This window comes from Parasteatoda tepidariorum, chromosome 3, assembly GCF_043381705.1.
Source record: "Parasteatoda tepidariorum isolate YZ-2023 chromosome 3, CAS_Ptep_4.0, whole genome shotgun sequence".
Classification (NCBI taxonomy): domain Eukaryota; kingdom Metazoa; phylum Arthropoda; class Arachnida; order Araneae; family Theridiidae; genus Parasteatoda; species Parasteatoda tepidariorum.
The window spans coordinates 70276740-70292443 of NC_092206.1; the positions used below are offsets into that span (position 1 = coordinate 70276740).

At 27.2% G+C, this 15704-nt stretch overlaps 1 protein-coding gene across 1 annotated transcript in view; it reads left to right on the forward strand.

Annotated features, from left to right (window-relative positions):
- Positions 1 to 15068, forward strand: part of LOC107444061 (barrier to autointegration factor) — a 17271-nt gene extending 2203 nt beyond the window's left edge. The window contains exons 2-3 of the mRNA XM_016058128.3: positions 8730 to 8857; positions 14262 to 15068. Of these exons, the coding sequence (XP_015913614.1) occupies positions 8730 to 8857; positions 14262 to 14408 (275 nt within the window). The 3' untranslated portion in view covers positions 14409 to 15068. The remainder of the gene's footprint in view (positions 1 to 8729; positions 8858 to 14261) is intronic.
- Positions 15069 to 15704: the final 636 nt, after the last annotated feature.

The window sequence follows — 15704 nt, forward strand, 5'->3', positions numbered from 1 at the left end:
TGAATCGATTTATAAATTATTTATGATTTTCTAAGTTTTTAGAATTTAAATACATGAACTTTTTATCTGATATTATTTAAATTATGTTGTTTTTGTTATAAAAATTCGAGGATTTCATACTAAAATCAAATTAACATAACTTATTATGGCTATATACAAAATTTTAGGGATAATCATTTTTACAGCTTTAATCGAGTGTTCTAGGCAAGAAAGTTTGAAGAAAAAAAAAGTGCTTGAACAATAAATTGTATATTGTATAGTAATTCTAATGCACATTCACAAGGTTTTCTATAATTTACGATATTTCTTTTTTCTATAACTCAAGGAATTGCTGAATGTTTAGTGGTATTTTAAAAACGCTGAAATATGTTATGTTTTAGAATAAGGTATTGAGATAATATATTGCATATTGTAAGATTTATTGTTTAAAAAATCGCTTCATTTTGCTAGATATTTAGGTTACAAGGCTTTCATTGGATAAAGATGATTAGCAAATACCATCCTCATATTTCGATATATTCTGAAACTTACATTCGCAAATTCACCATAAAATGTCAAACAGCATATTCTTCAAATACGATTACAGCTACATTTACCACCAAATACTGCTACTATGATTATTTTTGTTTTCTTATATATGTTACCGGCAAAGTATGAAACGCCGGTATTGAATAGAATGCCTTGGCATTCTATACAATGCCGGATGTTTATAGGCAAAGTATGAAATATGAGAAGTATTACATACTTTCCCTAGACATTCTATAGAATGACAAATGTTATTTAGGCAAAATATGAAAAAAACATACTGATGAGGTCATTATGTTATATTAATGATGTGCATGTTACTGTGAATGATCGAAATCGGTGGTTGTGAACTTTCACTGGTGAATGTTGACAATCACATAGTCGCTTTGGTGAATGTCCGAAATATTTATTACATCCGATTTGATGTTAATTTATTCGTGGATATAATTACATTTATTCGATATTTTACTACTTACTGACGATAGATTAGAAGAAACATCAGTGTTTGGAGTATCAGGCTAATATAGATCGGGCAATGGCACTCAACCTTAAAAAATCATCGGTGTAGAATATACCGGGCAAATGTATACCGGGCAGTGGCACTTGACGGACATTTACCAAAGGTCTAGTCATACTAGTTCTAGTTAATTGCCACTGCCCGGAATACATTTGTCTGATATACCAGACACTGATGTTTTTTTAAGGTCAGGTGCCACTCCCTGGTATACATTTGCCCCGTATATCCTACAATGATGATTTTTTAAGGTCAAGGGCCACTCCCTGGTATGCATTTGCCCGGTATATCCTACCATGATGCTTCTTCTAATCTATCGTCAGTAAGTATTAAAATATTGANCCGAAATATATACTAGGTCTAGTTAAGTGCCACAGCCCGGTATACATTTGCCCGGTATATCCTACACTGATGTTTTTTTAAGGTCAGGTGCCACTCCCTGGTATACATTTGACCGTATATCCTACAATGATGTTTTTTTAAGGTCAAGGGCCACTCCCTGGTATGCATTTGCCCGGTATACCCTACAATGATGCTTCTACTTATCTATCGTCAGTAAGTATTAACATATTGAATAAATGTAATTATATCAGCGAATAAATTAATATCAAATCGGTTGCAAAAAATATTTCAGACAATCACCAAAGTGACTATGTGATTGTTGACATTCACCGGTGAAAGTCGACATTCTCCAGATTTCGGTCATTCACAGTAACATTCACAGACAGGTGATCACAGACAGGTAACATTCGGTCATTCACAGACAGGTGATTAAAAAATTACTTTTAAGATTAAGACGATATATAAGATGTTGAGAAATTTGCAATGATGAGAGAGATGCTTAAAAATGTTGACTACGTATTTTTATTAATATTTATAAAAAATATATTCAAGAAATTGATAAATATTTTATTCCAAATCTATTCATACGTATGTATATTATAGAAATTGTACCAGTTATTGAGAAAAAAAAACTAAAAAATAAAAAATAATCACATTAAATATACAAAATCTGGTGTATAATCATATTCAATCACAAGCATGCTTTTATAAAACTCGACACTCGTTGATTAAAATGTTTTATTCAAATTTCTTTACTAAATTGCAAATAGAATTTTAGATGACTAAAAAAGAAATATCGTACTTTATAGTTTTAAAAAAATAAAAATAAAAAGATTCGCAAACGATTATTAGCGAAAAAAATATGAATGAAATTTTACGCCACTCGCGCTAAGTCAATTTCCTCGTAAGTTTATCACATTTTAATATTAATCACCCCATTAAATAATTTCTTCTTTGTCACCAAATTATTTTTTTTAAATAATTAATTTTAATTTTTCTCATCTTCTAATAAATAAAAACAATAGAAACTTTAGATTTTTCAATTGAAAAATATGTAGATTAAAAATGGTATAAAAAAATCCCTACCTTATAATTCAAAATTTTTTCATCCTCATAATAAAAAATAATGAATAATTATTAAAAATGATTTTTTTCATGAAATTATCTTTGGGTAAATAAGTTTTATGAGTGGGTGAAATTTTTTCTGAATCGCTTCATTAGTTTTTAAAATGAGACTGAAAACGTAAAAAATGAAATTAACATTAAGGGGTCCAAACTTTGAATCACTCTCCTGACCAAACTATGGGGACCACATTTCCCAGATTGCGGCTACCCCGTATTTTGAAGATAAGGAATCCAAATATGCAAAAAGAATTATATGTTAATTCAGAGAAAGTACGTTTTTGTGTCTGATTTCATAACTTAATTAGTAATTAGCACTAATTAATTAGCATATTTGAGGTCACCCCCCGGAACCATTAAGATTGACACTTAGTTCGTGAAAATCCGATCATTAGAACGAAAGTTATTCAGGGTGATATCTTTTTTTTTTTTGCGAACTGTACATAAAATGCTAAATGCGTGTATTTCATAGAAATTCATTAATATTTCATATAAACACTAATCGAATTATAAAAAGTGAACATAAAGGCGCTGAAAATATTAAAGAATATGTTTTATGTAAGTTCAAAGAAGAAATGGGGGCGAGGCGGCAACGACGTTTATCATTTCTACAACTAATATACATACATAATAAAAAAGTGACATGTTTCTAATAAGCTTAAATTTGGACCCCATATTAATAGGGTAAATATCCTATTTCATTTTTAAAGTTTGTTTTAAAATATTATTTAATATTATAAATTATTAAATATAAAATAATATTAGTTATCAGCTTAATTTTAAACTGATTCGTTTTCTTAAACTTTCCTTAAATTTTTTATAAAATAAAAAGAAGTATTTTTCTTAATTTCTTTTCATTTTTGTAAGAAGCAGGAAATGTTTTCGGCAAGAAAAAGTATCCATTGAGTTAAATAATTTCACAAATTTAACTTACTTACCAAATTTTAAAGTCACCAATTATTATCAGACACATCTATCTAGCTATATTGACATAATGAAGGTAAAGCCTGCATTTCCGTAGGTCATGGTGCTGCCTTTCTTCAGGTATTGAACTAACTGTTGTTGAGAATTATAAAAAGGACAGAATCCAAAATATAATATCAATAAGAGTATACATTCAGCAGATATAACACAACAAAAAGCAGGAAATGGTACTTTACATATAGAAGAGGCTGAAATGATTTCACTATCCTTTCTCTTTCAAAAAAGGAATAATATAGTTTATTTTGAGCAAAATAAGTTAAATTATGACAACTGCAAAGGTCTCAAAAGAAAGATTTTATCAGAACATAAAAGCAAAAATTTGTTTCTGGAACTTTACAGCAGGAGGCGGGAAAGACACCTTTAAATAAGTAGTTAAGTTGTTTATCATATTTGAAATTTCCAAAGGGGATATTGCTTCATTGAGACTTGACTTGCAAATTAAAGGTCACTCATTCAAAACGTCTCCACGGATGTTCTCTCATCTTTCCATAAACGTTTAATTTTATTTTGGCAATCATAATATTTTTTCAGAATAAATAAATAATATAAATGCTTTCTTATTTTTTCCCCTCAAATCTTGTCAGCATTAAAAAGTTTGGTTCCATTAAATCCCCAATGAAAAAATTTACATGAATCATCTTTCATGTAATCTTTCTGTGCAAGTTAGATTTACATCTTTACATCTTTCTGTGCAAGTTAGATTTAGAGTTTGAAGCGTTTAAACAAAAATGGCCCTTTCAATATATCAAATCTCAACTCAGTTGCATTCCTGCGGCTTATAAGTAGTTCCGCGTGATATTTGTTCCTACAAGTTTAACAGTCTAACATTGTTGAATGAATGACCAAATGATAAACTTATGTTCATTTTTCTATGCACCTTCATTTTTTCAAGTTTTAATTTGATATTTTAACACCAAGAAAATGACACTGAATAAAATTAAAATAGTTTGCGAAAAATCATGTTCCTTAGAAAACATTTTTAAGTCAATGCAAGTAACCCCTGAGAACGACCAACCTCCATTAACGGCCATTTTACTGTGGAAGAGAGAGTGGTCGCTCCCGAGAGGTTTAACTATATTTTGATTTAGATATCACAAAAAGATCTATAACAGTTACTTTCTGAATATACTTTATTTCGACGGCTTCTTACAATTTTTTTATTTTTATTTATTTATTTTAGAATAGAATAAGGTTTGATTACTAGATTTTTATTGAATGTATATACCATCAAAAACATTTTTCTCTATTTTTCAAGTTTACAGCTTGAAATAATTAGAATATTATAAATAAACTGTCCATTTTCATTGAACGACTTTTAAAATATTTTTTATCGTTATTATTATTATTATCGCTATTATTATTATTATCGTTTTAACGTTATTATTATTATATCGTTATTATTATTCATGCGAGAAGAATACACAAGCACTTCTTTAGTACTTCTGAGGATGACAGGGGTATAAAAAATAATAAAAATCTGTTTTATCTGTGTTAGGTTGATAAGGAAAGTTATTTTTGACATTCCAACTGATTTAAATAACATACGGAACATCCAAAAAATCATATATGCTTACAACTAGAAGAAAAAAGACATGGCTTTAAACATGGAACCGATTTTTTCCCCAGACAGCGGATTCGCGAATCGGCGCTGATGAATCCGAAAATTTGTTAATGGCTGCTGCTTCGACGCGTTTAAATTAAATAGTAAAAACAAGCAATCAGCAAATAATGTTTTTCTTTTGCTGTTTCGCAAGCTGGCAACAATAATTTGAACTTTTAAAAATACCATTTTTTCGAATGTTCTTCCTACAAGTCTTTTGAAGAAATATTATTTATTTGATCCCAGATTTACTCCTTTTATCTAACCAATTGAAAAATTAAAGTAAGAATTAATATTTTACTTTTGTATATAAAAATTTTCTTTGTTTAATAATGTTATGCAAATTATTGTTATGATGTTGTATGTGCGAAATAGTCAATTTAGCACTGTCATTGTATTGTATTAATTGATTTTTTATTATTAGAACTTTTTATTATTAGAACTTTTTATTATTTTACGATTCAAAATTATTTTAAAACGATAAATTAGGTTTGTTAAGGTTACTATAGCAAGCAAATCTTAACTCCATTCTACGGTTTTTTACCATCAAATTTTAAGTAATTCTATCTCATGAAAATTTTTTTCATATAATTTGGCTGTTATTTATTTAAAATGTATAATTGAAATATTAATAAAAAGTTAAATTATCAACAGAAAATGCTGTTGCATGATATTTTGCTCAAAAATAATGTTTAGAAATTTTACAAATTCTATTCTTATTCCGTTTGACATTCAACGTTAGAGTGTATGCTTTCAATAATCGTATTTACTAATTTCGATTATTTTAGTTTCAAATGCTGGTATATAAAAAATTACTTCATCAATTATCCTATGAAAATGCAATATATTTTTTTTGTAGAGTTATATAATTTGGAATTTTTTTTAATTTGTATGTATCAACTATTCAATTCCACAAATTGGTCGCTAAATCATTAAAATATCGTGTAATAACTGTTATTCTGCCAATCTGAATGTAATTTTAAACACTTACATTAATCCTTAAATTTGAGTAATAAAAGTACCATTTCAATTATCCACAAGCATAGACTTTCTGCATAGGATTCTTAATTCTTATGTGTCTTATCACTGTTCTAAACTTTATTCTTGATAGCTGTGTGTCTAAACTGGTAAATAAGAAAGGTTTTCTTCCATTTTTGCTATCATTAAGGAATTGATGAAGATCATCTTTGACTGAAGATTAATTAATTTGCTTTATTGTTTGTAATATTGTGCAAAATTGAGGAAATATCCTTTTCTTATGAAAATATTTAAATATCAGGCATAGACAGGGTTCCCACGGTACTTGAAAAACCTTGAAAGTTCTTGAATTTTGTTGAAAAAAATCAGGGCCCTGAAAAGTCCTTGAATTCTGCCATAGGGTACTTGAAAAGTACTTGGTTCTATTGGAATTAAAATAATACTAATCTTTGTCACAAAAATGCAGTAAAAAATAATAAATAAATTCAAACGAAAATTATAGAAATTCTGGTAGTTGCAATTTTTAATGCTTGAAGTGAAAAGAGGTAAAGAAGATACAAAATTTGTCTCCAGATTATTGTTCATCTCTGATGTTTAGAAAGCTGAAATTTCCAGCAAATTTTAGTTTTTGTAGTCATAGTTACTAAATGATAACTAGTGTTTCATCGATTTAAAGATGTGTTCAATGTGTTAACTTCATTATTATATTATGACAGGTTAATATTGTTATCCTTTTTGTTTTTTTAATTTTTATAAGAAGGATCATTAATTTGTTATCATATAAAATCAGATTTTTACATTTAGTTTTTACTGCTAATAAATAAAATTTAGTTCTGGATTTCATGAATTATGAATAAACATCGTGATTCACATTAAACTGATTCTTGATTTATGGATCGGAATTCATATAAAATGTTCTACGAATTGGAATTCAAATGAAAGTGATTAATGAATTATATATCGAATGTTGCTTTAAGATGATTTGCAAATTACTCATTGTGATTCGTATTAAGGTATTTTATAAATCACGCATTATGATTTCAATTAAAGTTATTTCTGAATCATGTAAAGTGATACGTATTTAAGTAATTTCAAAATTGTGGATCACAATTCTCATTCAACTAGTTTACATGGTCTTAGAAGGATTTAAGAATTACAAATCGCGATTCGCATAAGAGATTTAAGAATTAACACTTGCAATTCTCATCAAAATGATTTATGAATCACACATAGTTGTTCTAAATTAAGCAACTTTCGAGTCACAAATTACAATTTCCCTCGTAATGATCACTATTCACATGAAAATTATTAGCTAAACATGCAACAGAATTCACATTAAAGTGATTTATCTCACATCGTGATTTACATCTTGTCAGTTCCTGTGTTTTGCAATACTTGCTATTCATATTGTTCCAATTTAAGAGGCATACACCGCAATTTGATTTCAATTTGTAAATCGCAAATTGTGATACATGATTTGCGCAATCTTCAAGACTTACTTCTCCTTTCTTATAACTTTGATTTACACATAGTATATCTAGATTTGTATAAATGTGATTTTTAAAAATTATGCATGCTCTTAAACTGTTACAAATCATGCTTCACGTTTTATAGATCTATTTTAAAGAAAATAAAGCTTCACAAGTCTTAGTTATTTGTAAAATATTGTTCTACAATAGATTTTATTGTGTTAAAAATACATTACTGATACTCAGAAGTAACAAAATCGATAATGTGTTATTACAATTGAAACAGATGTACTAAATGGATATATTTTGATATTTTATCTAATTTAATTATATTCATTTGCTGTAACCTAAATATGGATTTAGCATATTAAAAAAAAGTATTTATATTTTGATAAACTCTGTATTACATACTTGCTTTATCAATTATTTACTATGCATTATCAAATTTTTCATGAAAAGTTTCACTGTTGCTAATTTTTAAATGCTCGCTAGTATCATTCGCTAATGTCAATTGGAATTTTTTAAAGTGATTTGAAACAGCTGTATAACTATCAACCATTTGCATTAGTAGCTGATGAATTAAATTATTATTAATATTATTAATTTGTCAAATAGGCATTGTGCTTTGAGAATATACAATTTCTGCTTCGACGTAATTATAAAATCTGGTTGACATGTTCTTTAGTATATTAACTGTAATACTGAATGGGTCCTTGAATAATTTGATTTTAGGTCCTTGAAAGTCATTGAAAAGTCCTTGAATTTTTTTTTAGAAAATTGAGTGGGAACCCTGATAGATTTTTGTACACTGTGTGTAGCGTTTTAAAAAAGTGCTTATAGGTGCTTATTTTCGTTTTTTAAAAGCCCTTAAAAGTGCTTTTTCGATTGAGTGTTTTTAAAAAGAGCTTTATTTTCCCTTTTTCAAAATGAGATTTTTCCTTTATTTTGTTGATTTTTGCTTCGAATTGTGCAAAAAGACACAGTTCACATTGTTCTATTCAACGTTTTCATAAAGTGCTTAGAAATATATTGAGTGCTTATTTTTTGTTGAATAACTTTGCTATGTACCATGTTATAGAAATTATTCAGGTACTAAAGCGATCAAATTAAATAACTACCATTGTTCTAATATTAATGTTCATAGTTAACTCTGTAAATTATAAATTATTTATTTTAAAAATTATTTTTCAACTAGTCATGTCTTCAACATCCCAAAAGCACAGGAATTTTGTTTCTGAACCTATGGGTGAAAAAGCTGTAAATGAACTTGCTGGAATTGGTGATGTCATTGGTAAAAGATTAGAAGCAAAAGGTTTTGATAGAGTAAGAAATTTTTGACTGTTGGATTTTAAATTTCTTTAAATGTAAAATCTTATGTATAAATATCTTTTTACTTCCAATTTCTTTGACATAGAATTATTCATTGCTCTTTAAAGATATTGTAGTATTAGTAAGTATTATTTAATTAGAAATTTAAAAAATGTGACTATTCTATAATTATTCATTAAAAAATTAAAACTAAAATGTTTGTATCTATTGTCTTTAACAAATTTAGAATCACATGATCTTTTTAAAAGATAAGATGCCTAACATTCTTTTTAATGTGTATTTAATTCATAATACTGACTAGACCATTTATTTAAAATAATGCTTTGCTAAGGATAAATTAAAGCAAATATCATTGAGAAATGAAAAGTATCTATGTTATTTGAAAAGTATCTATGTTATTTGTAAGTTAAGGAATTTAAAAATAAACAAATAGCATTAGGCAGTTTTAGCATAACTTTTGACTAACATCTTATATAAAATGATTTAAGAAATATTATATTAGTGATTAAAGAGGTTGTATTCAATGTGTGAATTGTGAAATCTGAGGGAACTTATGAGATCAATGGCAAAAATAATATTTACTTTTAATTTTTATTCTTCAGTGACAGCATTCTGGGCTATCACTGAACAATTCATCATGTCTGTTTCAAATTGATCAGCGTGCGTAGCATTTATAAAAAAGTGCTTATTTTCGATTTTCATTTTTTAAAGCGTTTAAAGGTGTTTTTAAGAAGTGCTCAATTTTCCCTTTTTGAAAATGAGATTTTCTTTACCAGATCTATTTTCACCACATATTATGCAAAAGTATGCTTTTCACATTGTTCTATTCAACGTTTTCACAATTCATTCAACCACAATACATTTCGGTTTACCATCTCTCCATATAGTTTGAAAACGCCAATAATTTATCATGTTTGATGAAATACTTGCGAGTCCTCATGTGCAGCTACTGAGTTTGGTTCGGTGAGAATATTTTCAATTTAAGGCTTCATTTTTTCTCCCTCTGAAATTGAAATGAAGAATCTCTATCTTTTTATAGTGGCTAATGTAGTGAAGAAAATGAGTTCTTTGTCAGAAACTAGTTATTTTATCATGATCATGTAAAGTATTTTGCATTTTGTTAATGTATATAGTGCTTAAAAATATTTCTTGAATGCTTGAAAAGTGCTTATTTTTTCTTGAAAGATTTGGCTATGNTCTTTGGGACAAAGTCTGTATTATTGTGATTATCATTTTTTTTAAACAAGTTTCATATTAAGATTATATCTGCACATTGATGTTAATTTCTGACAATTTTGGCTCATTTAAAGAACAAATAGGACATAGAAGGAACTGTAGTCAACGAAAAAAAGTGACATTGATATTGACACACTGCTTATTCTGCATTTAAGAAAATTAATTCTTTTCGATGATAACAGTTAATATTCAGTTTAATATTGAAATATATGAAATCAAAGCATTCTTGGTTTTGCGAAGCAAACCAAGCAAGAATTGCGAAGCAATTCTCCGGGGGTTGGCGAGCGTCAGCGAGCAGGGGGCGGAGCCCTCTAGTATTTAAAATAATGCTTTGCTGAGGATAAATTAAAGCAAATATCATTGAGAAATGAAAAGTATCTATGTTATTTGTAAGTTAAGGAATTTAAAAATAAACAAATAGCATTAGGCAGTTTTAGCATAACTTTTCACTAACATCTTATATAAAATGATTACTTTCCATTAAGAAATATTAGTGATTAAAGAGGTTGTATTCAATGTGTGAATTGTGAAATCTGAGGGAACTTATGAGGTCAATGGCAAAAATAATATTTACTTTTAATTTTTATTCTTCAGAGACAGCATTCTGGGCTGTCACTGAACAATTCATCATGTCTGTTTCAAATTGATCAGGGTGCGTAGCATTTATAAAAAGTGCTTATTTTTGATTTTCGTTTTTTAAAAGCCTTTAAAGGTGTTTTTTCATTGGGTGTTTTTAAGAAGTGCTCAATTTTCCCTTTTTGAAAATGAGATTTTTTTCTTTACCAGATCTATTTTCACCACGTATTATGCAAAAGTATGCTTTTCGCATTGTTCTATTCAACGTTTTCACAATTCATTCAACCGCAATCCATTTCGGTTTACCATCTGCCCATAGCGTTTGTAAACTCCAATAATTTGACATGTTTGATGAAATACTTGCAAGTCCTCATGTGCAGCTACTGAGTTGGGTTCGGTGAGAATATTGCTATCTCGTGTGCATCTCTGCTGCATTTTGCAAGATATTTTCAATTTAAGGCTTCATTTTTTCTCCCTCTGAAATCGAAATGAAGAATCTCTATCTTTTTATAGTGGCTAATGTAATGAAGAAAATGAGTTCTTTGTCAGAAACTAGTTATTTTATCATGATCATGTAAAGTCTTCGAAAATTATTTTGCATTTTGTTAATATATCTCTTAAAATATTTAATAAGTTCTTAAATATTTTTAAAGTACTTAAAAGGTGCTTATTTTTTGTTGAAACATTTGGCGATGCACCCTGTTGATTAGCACACATCTTTTTCTATTCCTTGTATTAATATTTACCTTTTGATAAGACGTAAGACAATTCCAAAAACAAATTAAAAAAAGAGTAAAAGTATTTATTCAGTACATTTTTATTATCAAAAAAACAAAACAAACATGAAAAAGCTTGAACTTCATTGATTTAAAAACATTCATCTGAAGAAAAAAAGCAGTACAAAATAATGTTGTAAAATATTTTTGATTTTAATTACTTCCAACTTCTTAAAATGAGCAATAAAAATAAATATTTTTGAGAATTAACTTAACACTTGGGTGAATTAAATCAATTAAAATTAAAAAAGTTTTAAATTTTAGAAAATCTGTTAATTCCATGTTAAATATTTTAGATTTGTACTTCATAGAATGCTTTAAAAAAAAATTAGAAAAAAGAAAGTAGAGAGAAAGGTAGGTTATGAATGCTTTAAACCTTTGTCTTTCTACCTATTAATATGCGCATCTATAAGTATTTCATCAATTGTTAGACAAAAAAAAATTTCAAAACAAAAAAAGTGCTATATTTGAACAAAGCTTTTATTTTGTTGATTAAACCCTGGCATGGAGTGGAGGAATGAAGTAACTTGATAGACTTTCTCCTTCAGCTATTAATACAATATATATATATATATATTCAGGAACTAAACTAGTCAGTTTAAGTACATAAAATTATTGAATTCCACTATTTAACTAGGTGTTCTTTAGAATAATGATTACTTGATCTTTTAAGTATGAAATGCAGCACTTGAGAATTCTTTGAGCCCATTCTAGCTGCTTTTAGTCAGTTTTGAACCACTTATAGCTGCTTTGCAATGATGTGTGTGTGCGCTTCATTTTGTTACTTTTAGACCAGGGATGGGCAAACTATGGCCCATCGGAAGGCTTTATCCGGGATGCGGATGGAATTTTAACTTGTCAATCTGTGGCGAATATAAACTAGATACATTATACATCCATTATTTTGTCTACTTTGTTTGAAGCTATTTTTGTTCTTTCTTTTTTAACCAAGTGCTGATGATGTTTTTACTTACTTTCTCTATTGTTGGAATTTATGGAAATAGTTGGCATAGGCAGCTTCAATTGGTAAAATGTTGAAAGCAGAAGTTCTTTATCCAACAAGCATTTGTGTTTCTCGAGGATCAGACATATGGTATATTGTGCTGTATTTGTCTACATAACTTGATCTGTATATTGTGCTTATTATTACACTTATTTGGTTATTTTATTTTCAGTATTGTTTCATAAATGGTACTACATAAACTTGAATGGTATTCCATTTTATTCCTTTTAAGCTGCTATTTTATGCAATATGCCAGTTATTTCTGAGAATATTGATCAGGCGCGCTGGAGCGTCAGTGGCACTCACGAAGACAGGTTGAGTCTGTGTGCCACTGACGCTCCATCGCTTCAGGGGGAAAAACGCTCTCTAAATAGGAAAATAATATGTTTCTTCGTTTTTCTGGTTTTCCTTGTAAAATATAAGGAACATTTAAACCATTAAAACCCTGTTTTGTAATCCGGCTTCTGAGGATGGAAATATCATTTTTAGTGGCAGCGAATGTGTTAACTGACCTGTCTATTTATTTTATGAAATATCTAGTTAGTCTATGAAATATCTGAATTATACACTTTAACATTAACATATATTGAAATTTGATTTCATTTTGACTGCATAATTATTAATCTGCTGGAACTATTTTTTTATTTTCTCTTCCTATTTAAAAATTACCTATGTGTCCTGGGAAATGAATCTTTTTTTTCTTTTTTTTTTTTTGATTATTAGCTTGAAGCTGAATCTTTGATATTTCATGTTAAAATGTTAATTCTCTTTTTCTTTAATTTTATTATTTTAAATTGATTTTATTTTTTTTGCTATGATCTTTGTTTTACCTACTTAACAGTTAGGTAGTTTGTTTTTTTAATGTAAGGAAAAAATTAATGATGGCATAAAACATTGTATATATTTTAAAAAAAAATAGCTTTGTAGTTTTTTAATGATATGTTTGTTGATATTTTATTATATTTTTATTAAAAAGTTATTTATTTCATAAAAAACTTGGACAGGTGGTTGTCANTAGAAAATTTAATGTTTAATCAGAATTCTTTGAGTTTTTCTTTATATTCTTAAAAGCTATGTGAGGTGATTAAATGCAATTTAATCTTAATTAATTACAGATTATTTGTATTAAAGATTTCTTTATTTAGTTTTTTTTTTAAATTTTTTAAAGGATGACTGATTTGAAGAAAAGCTATTCCATTTTTTTAATCTATTATTATTAATCTATGATGTTTTATTTGATGATAAATAATAATTTTTAAGGTCCTTAATTTCTACAAAAAAAGTCCTTAATTTTTTTGATAAAAATCCTTAAAAGTGCTTAATTTTTGCTTTGATAAAAGAGTGGGAACCCTGTTGAAGCAGAATCTTTGATATTTCATGTTAAAATGTTAGTTCTCTTTTTCTTTAATTGTATTATTTTAAATTGATTTTATTTTCTTTACTATGATCTTTGTTTTACCTACCTAAAAACAGTTAGTTTGTTTTTTTAATGTAAGGAAAAAATTAATGACGGCATGAAACATTGTATATATTTTTTAAAAAAAATAGCCTTGTAGTTTTTTAATGATATGTTTGTTGATATTCTATTATATTTTTATTAAAAAGTTATTCATTTCATAAAAAACTTGGACAGGTGGTTGTCATGTCTGATTAGGTAATTTAGATTTTTCTAAAAAGTTCCCTTAGTTATTGTCTGTTAATAAATATGTTTTTTTTATTATTTTTCCTATTTATTATATTGTATAATACTGCCTTTATGCATATTTTTGAACATAGTATTGAAACTCATTATTTTTACTTTTTGAAGGCATATATTGTCCTTGGCCAGTTTTTAGTACTGAAGAAACATAAAGAGTTGTTTATTGATTGGATGAAAGACATATCTGGAGCAAATGTTAGGCAGGCATCTGAATGCTATCAATGCCTTTCAGACTGGTGTGATGAATTTTTGTAAAGCAATCATTTCTTTAATTGCTATCTGTTTTGTAAATAGTACTGTACTATTCTGACCTTTTAATAAAATAATTTTTAGGTCTCTATTCGGCTTAAGAATTTTTAAATGCATTTTAGGCTATGTTAATACGCATATTATTCTTGTTTACATGTATTTCTGAGTTAAAAAATATTTCACCTTGTCCTAATCAGTATTTCATCATTTATGTTTATATTCTTATGTACTAAATGTCTCAATTTGGTTATTTTAATGTGAAAAATGAAGTTATGTGAAAGTAAATATTCTATGGAAATAAAAGTGCCACAGATATTTATTTTTTATGGAAATAATGAAATAAATTTTAAAATGATATTAACAAATTGTATAGTATTTTCTATAGTTCTGTTTGATGTGCGTAATAAAATGGTAATTTTATACTTATGTTGTTAAAGCTTGTATATGTATTGAAGATCTGCTATTATAGAGTATATAACATTTAAATAATGGTGAAATATCGGCTGCTTATTTTTCTTAATTTATTTTATCTGCCTCTTTTTATCAACTGTTTAACAACATTTTTTAAATATTAGGTTGTGAAAAATTAGTTTTAAACTGAATGTAAATGTATTGATTACATTTATTCTGACCTTATAATAATAAAGTTTTTTGCCTTTATACAAAGTTTTGTTTCTTAATAGATAATGAAAGATGCAGTTCATAGCCAGGAAACACAATTAAACATGTCAAATATGACTGTGTTGTTTTATACATGTATCTCAAAGATTAAGCATAAGTTTTTAGATTTAAAATTTATTATAAAAAGTTGAAAAATTGTTATAGTCCGATACTTTATAATGATAATTTGTATTTAATTATTTGTAGGACATTGCTAAGAATTTAAAGTGTTTATTCTAATGATTAATACTAAATAAATATTAAAAAAAAGTTTAAAAAATATTTTTTTTATGTATTGATGCTATTTATTATTCAGTCAGTTTTAGTTGAAAAAGTGTTTTTTTTTTTTTAATTAAACTTCTTTACTTATGTCAAAATGTTTCTGAGGGGAAAAAAAGCTGATTTTAAAAATCTCTCTAAATTTTAAAAATGTTACTGTACGTAAAGTTTACTGTCTTTAATTTATCTTCTATGTTCAGAAAGAAGAAGAAAATTATAATTGAGAAAAAACAATTTAGATAATTTCTTTTTCCAGTATTCACATGTCTGATTTTAAGTTGGTTTTATTTTGAAATTGTGAAAAAATAAATCTATTTTCTATTGTCACAATTATTTTAAATAAATATTTACGACTAAATGTAA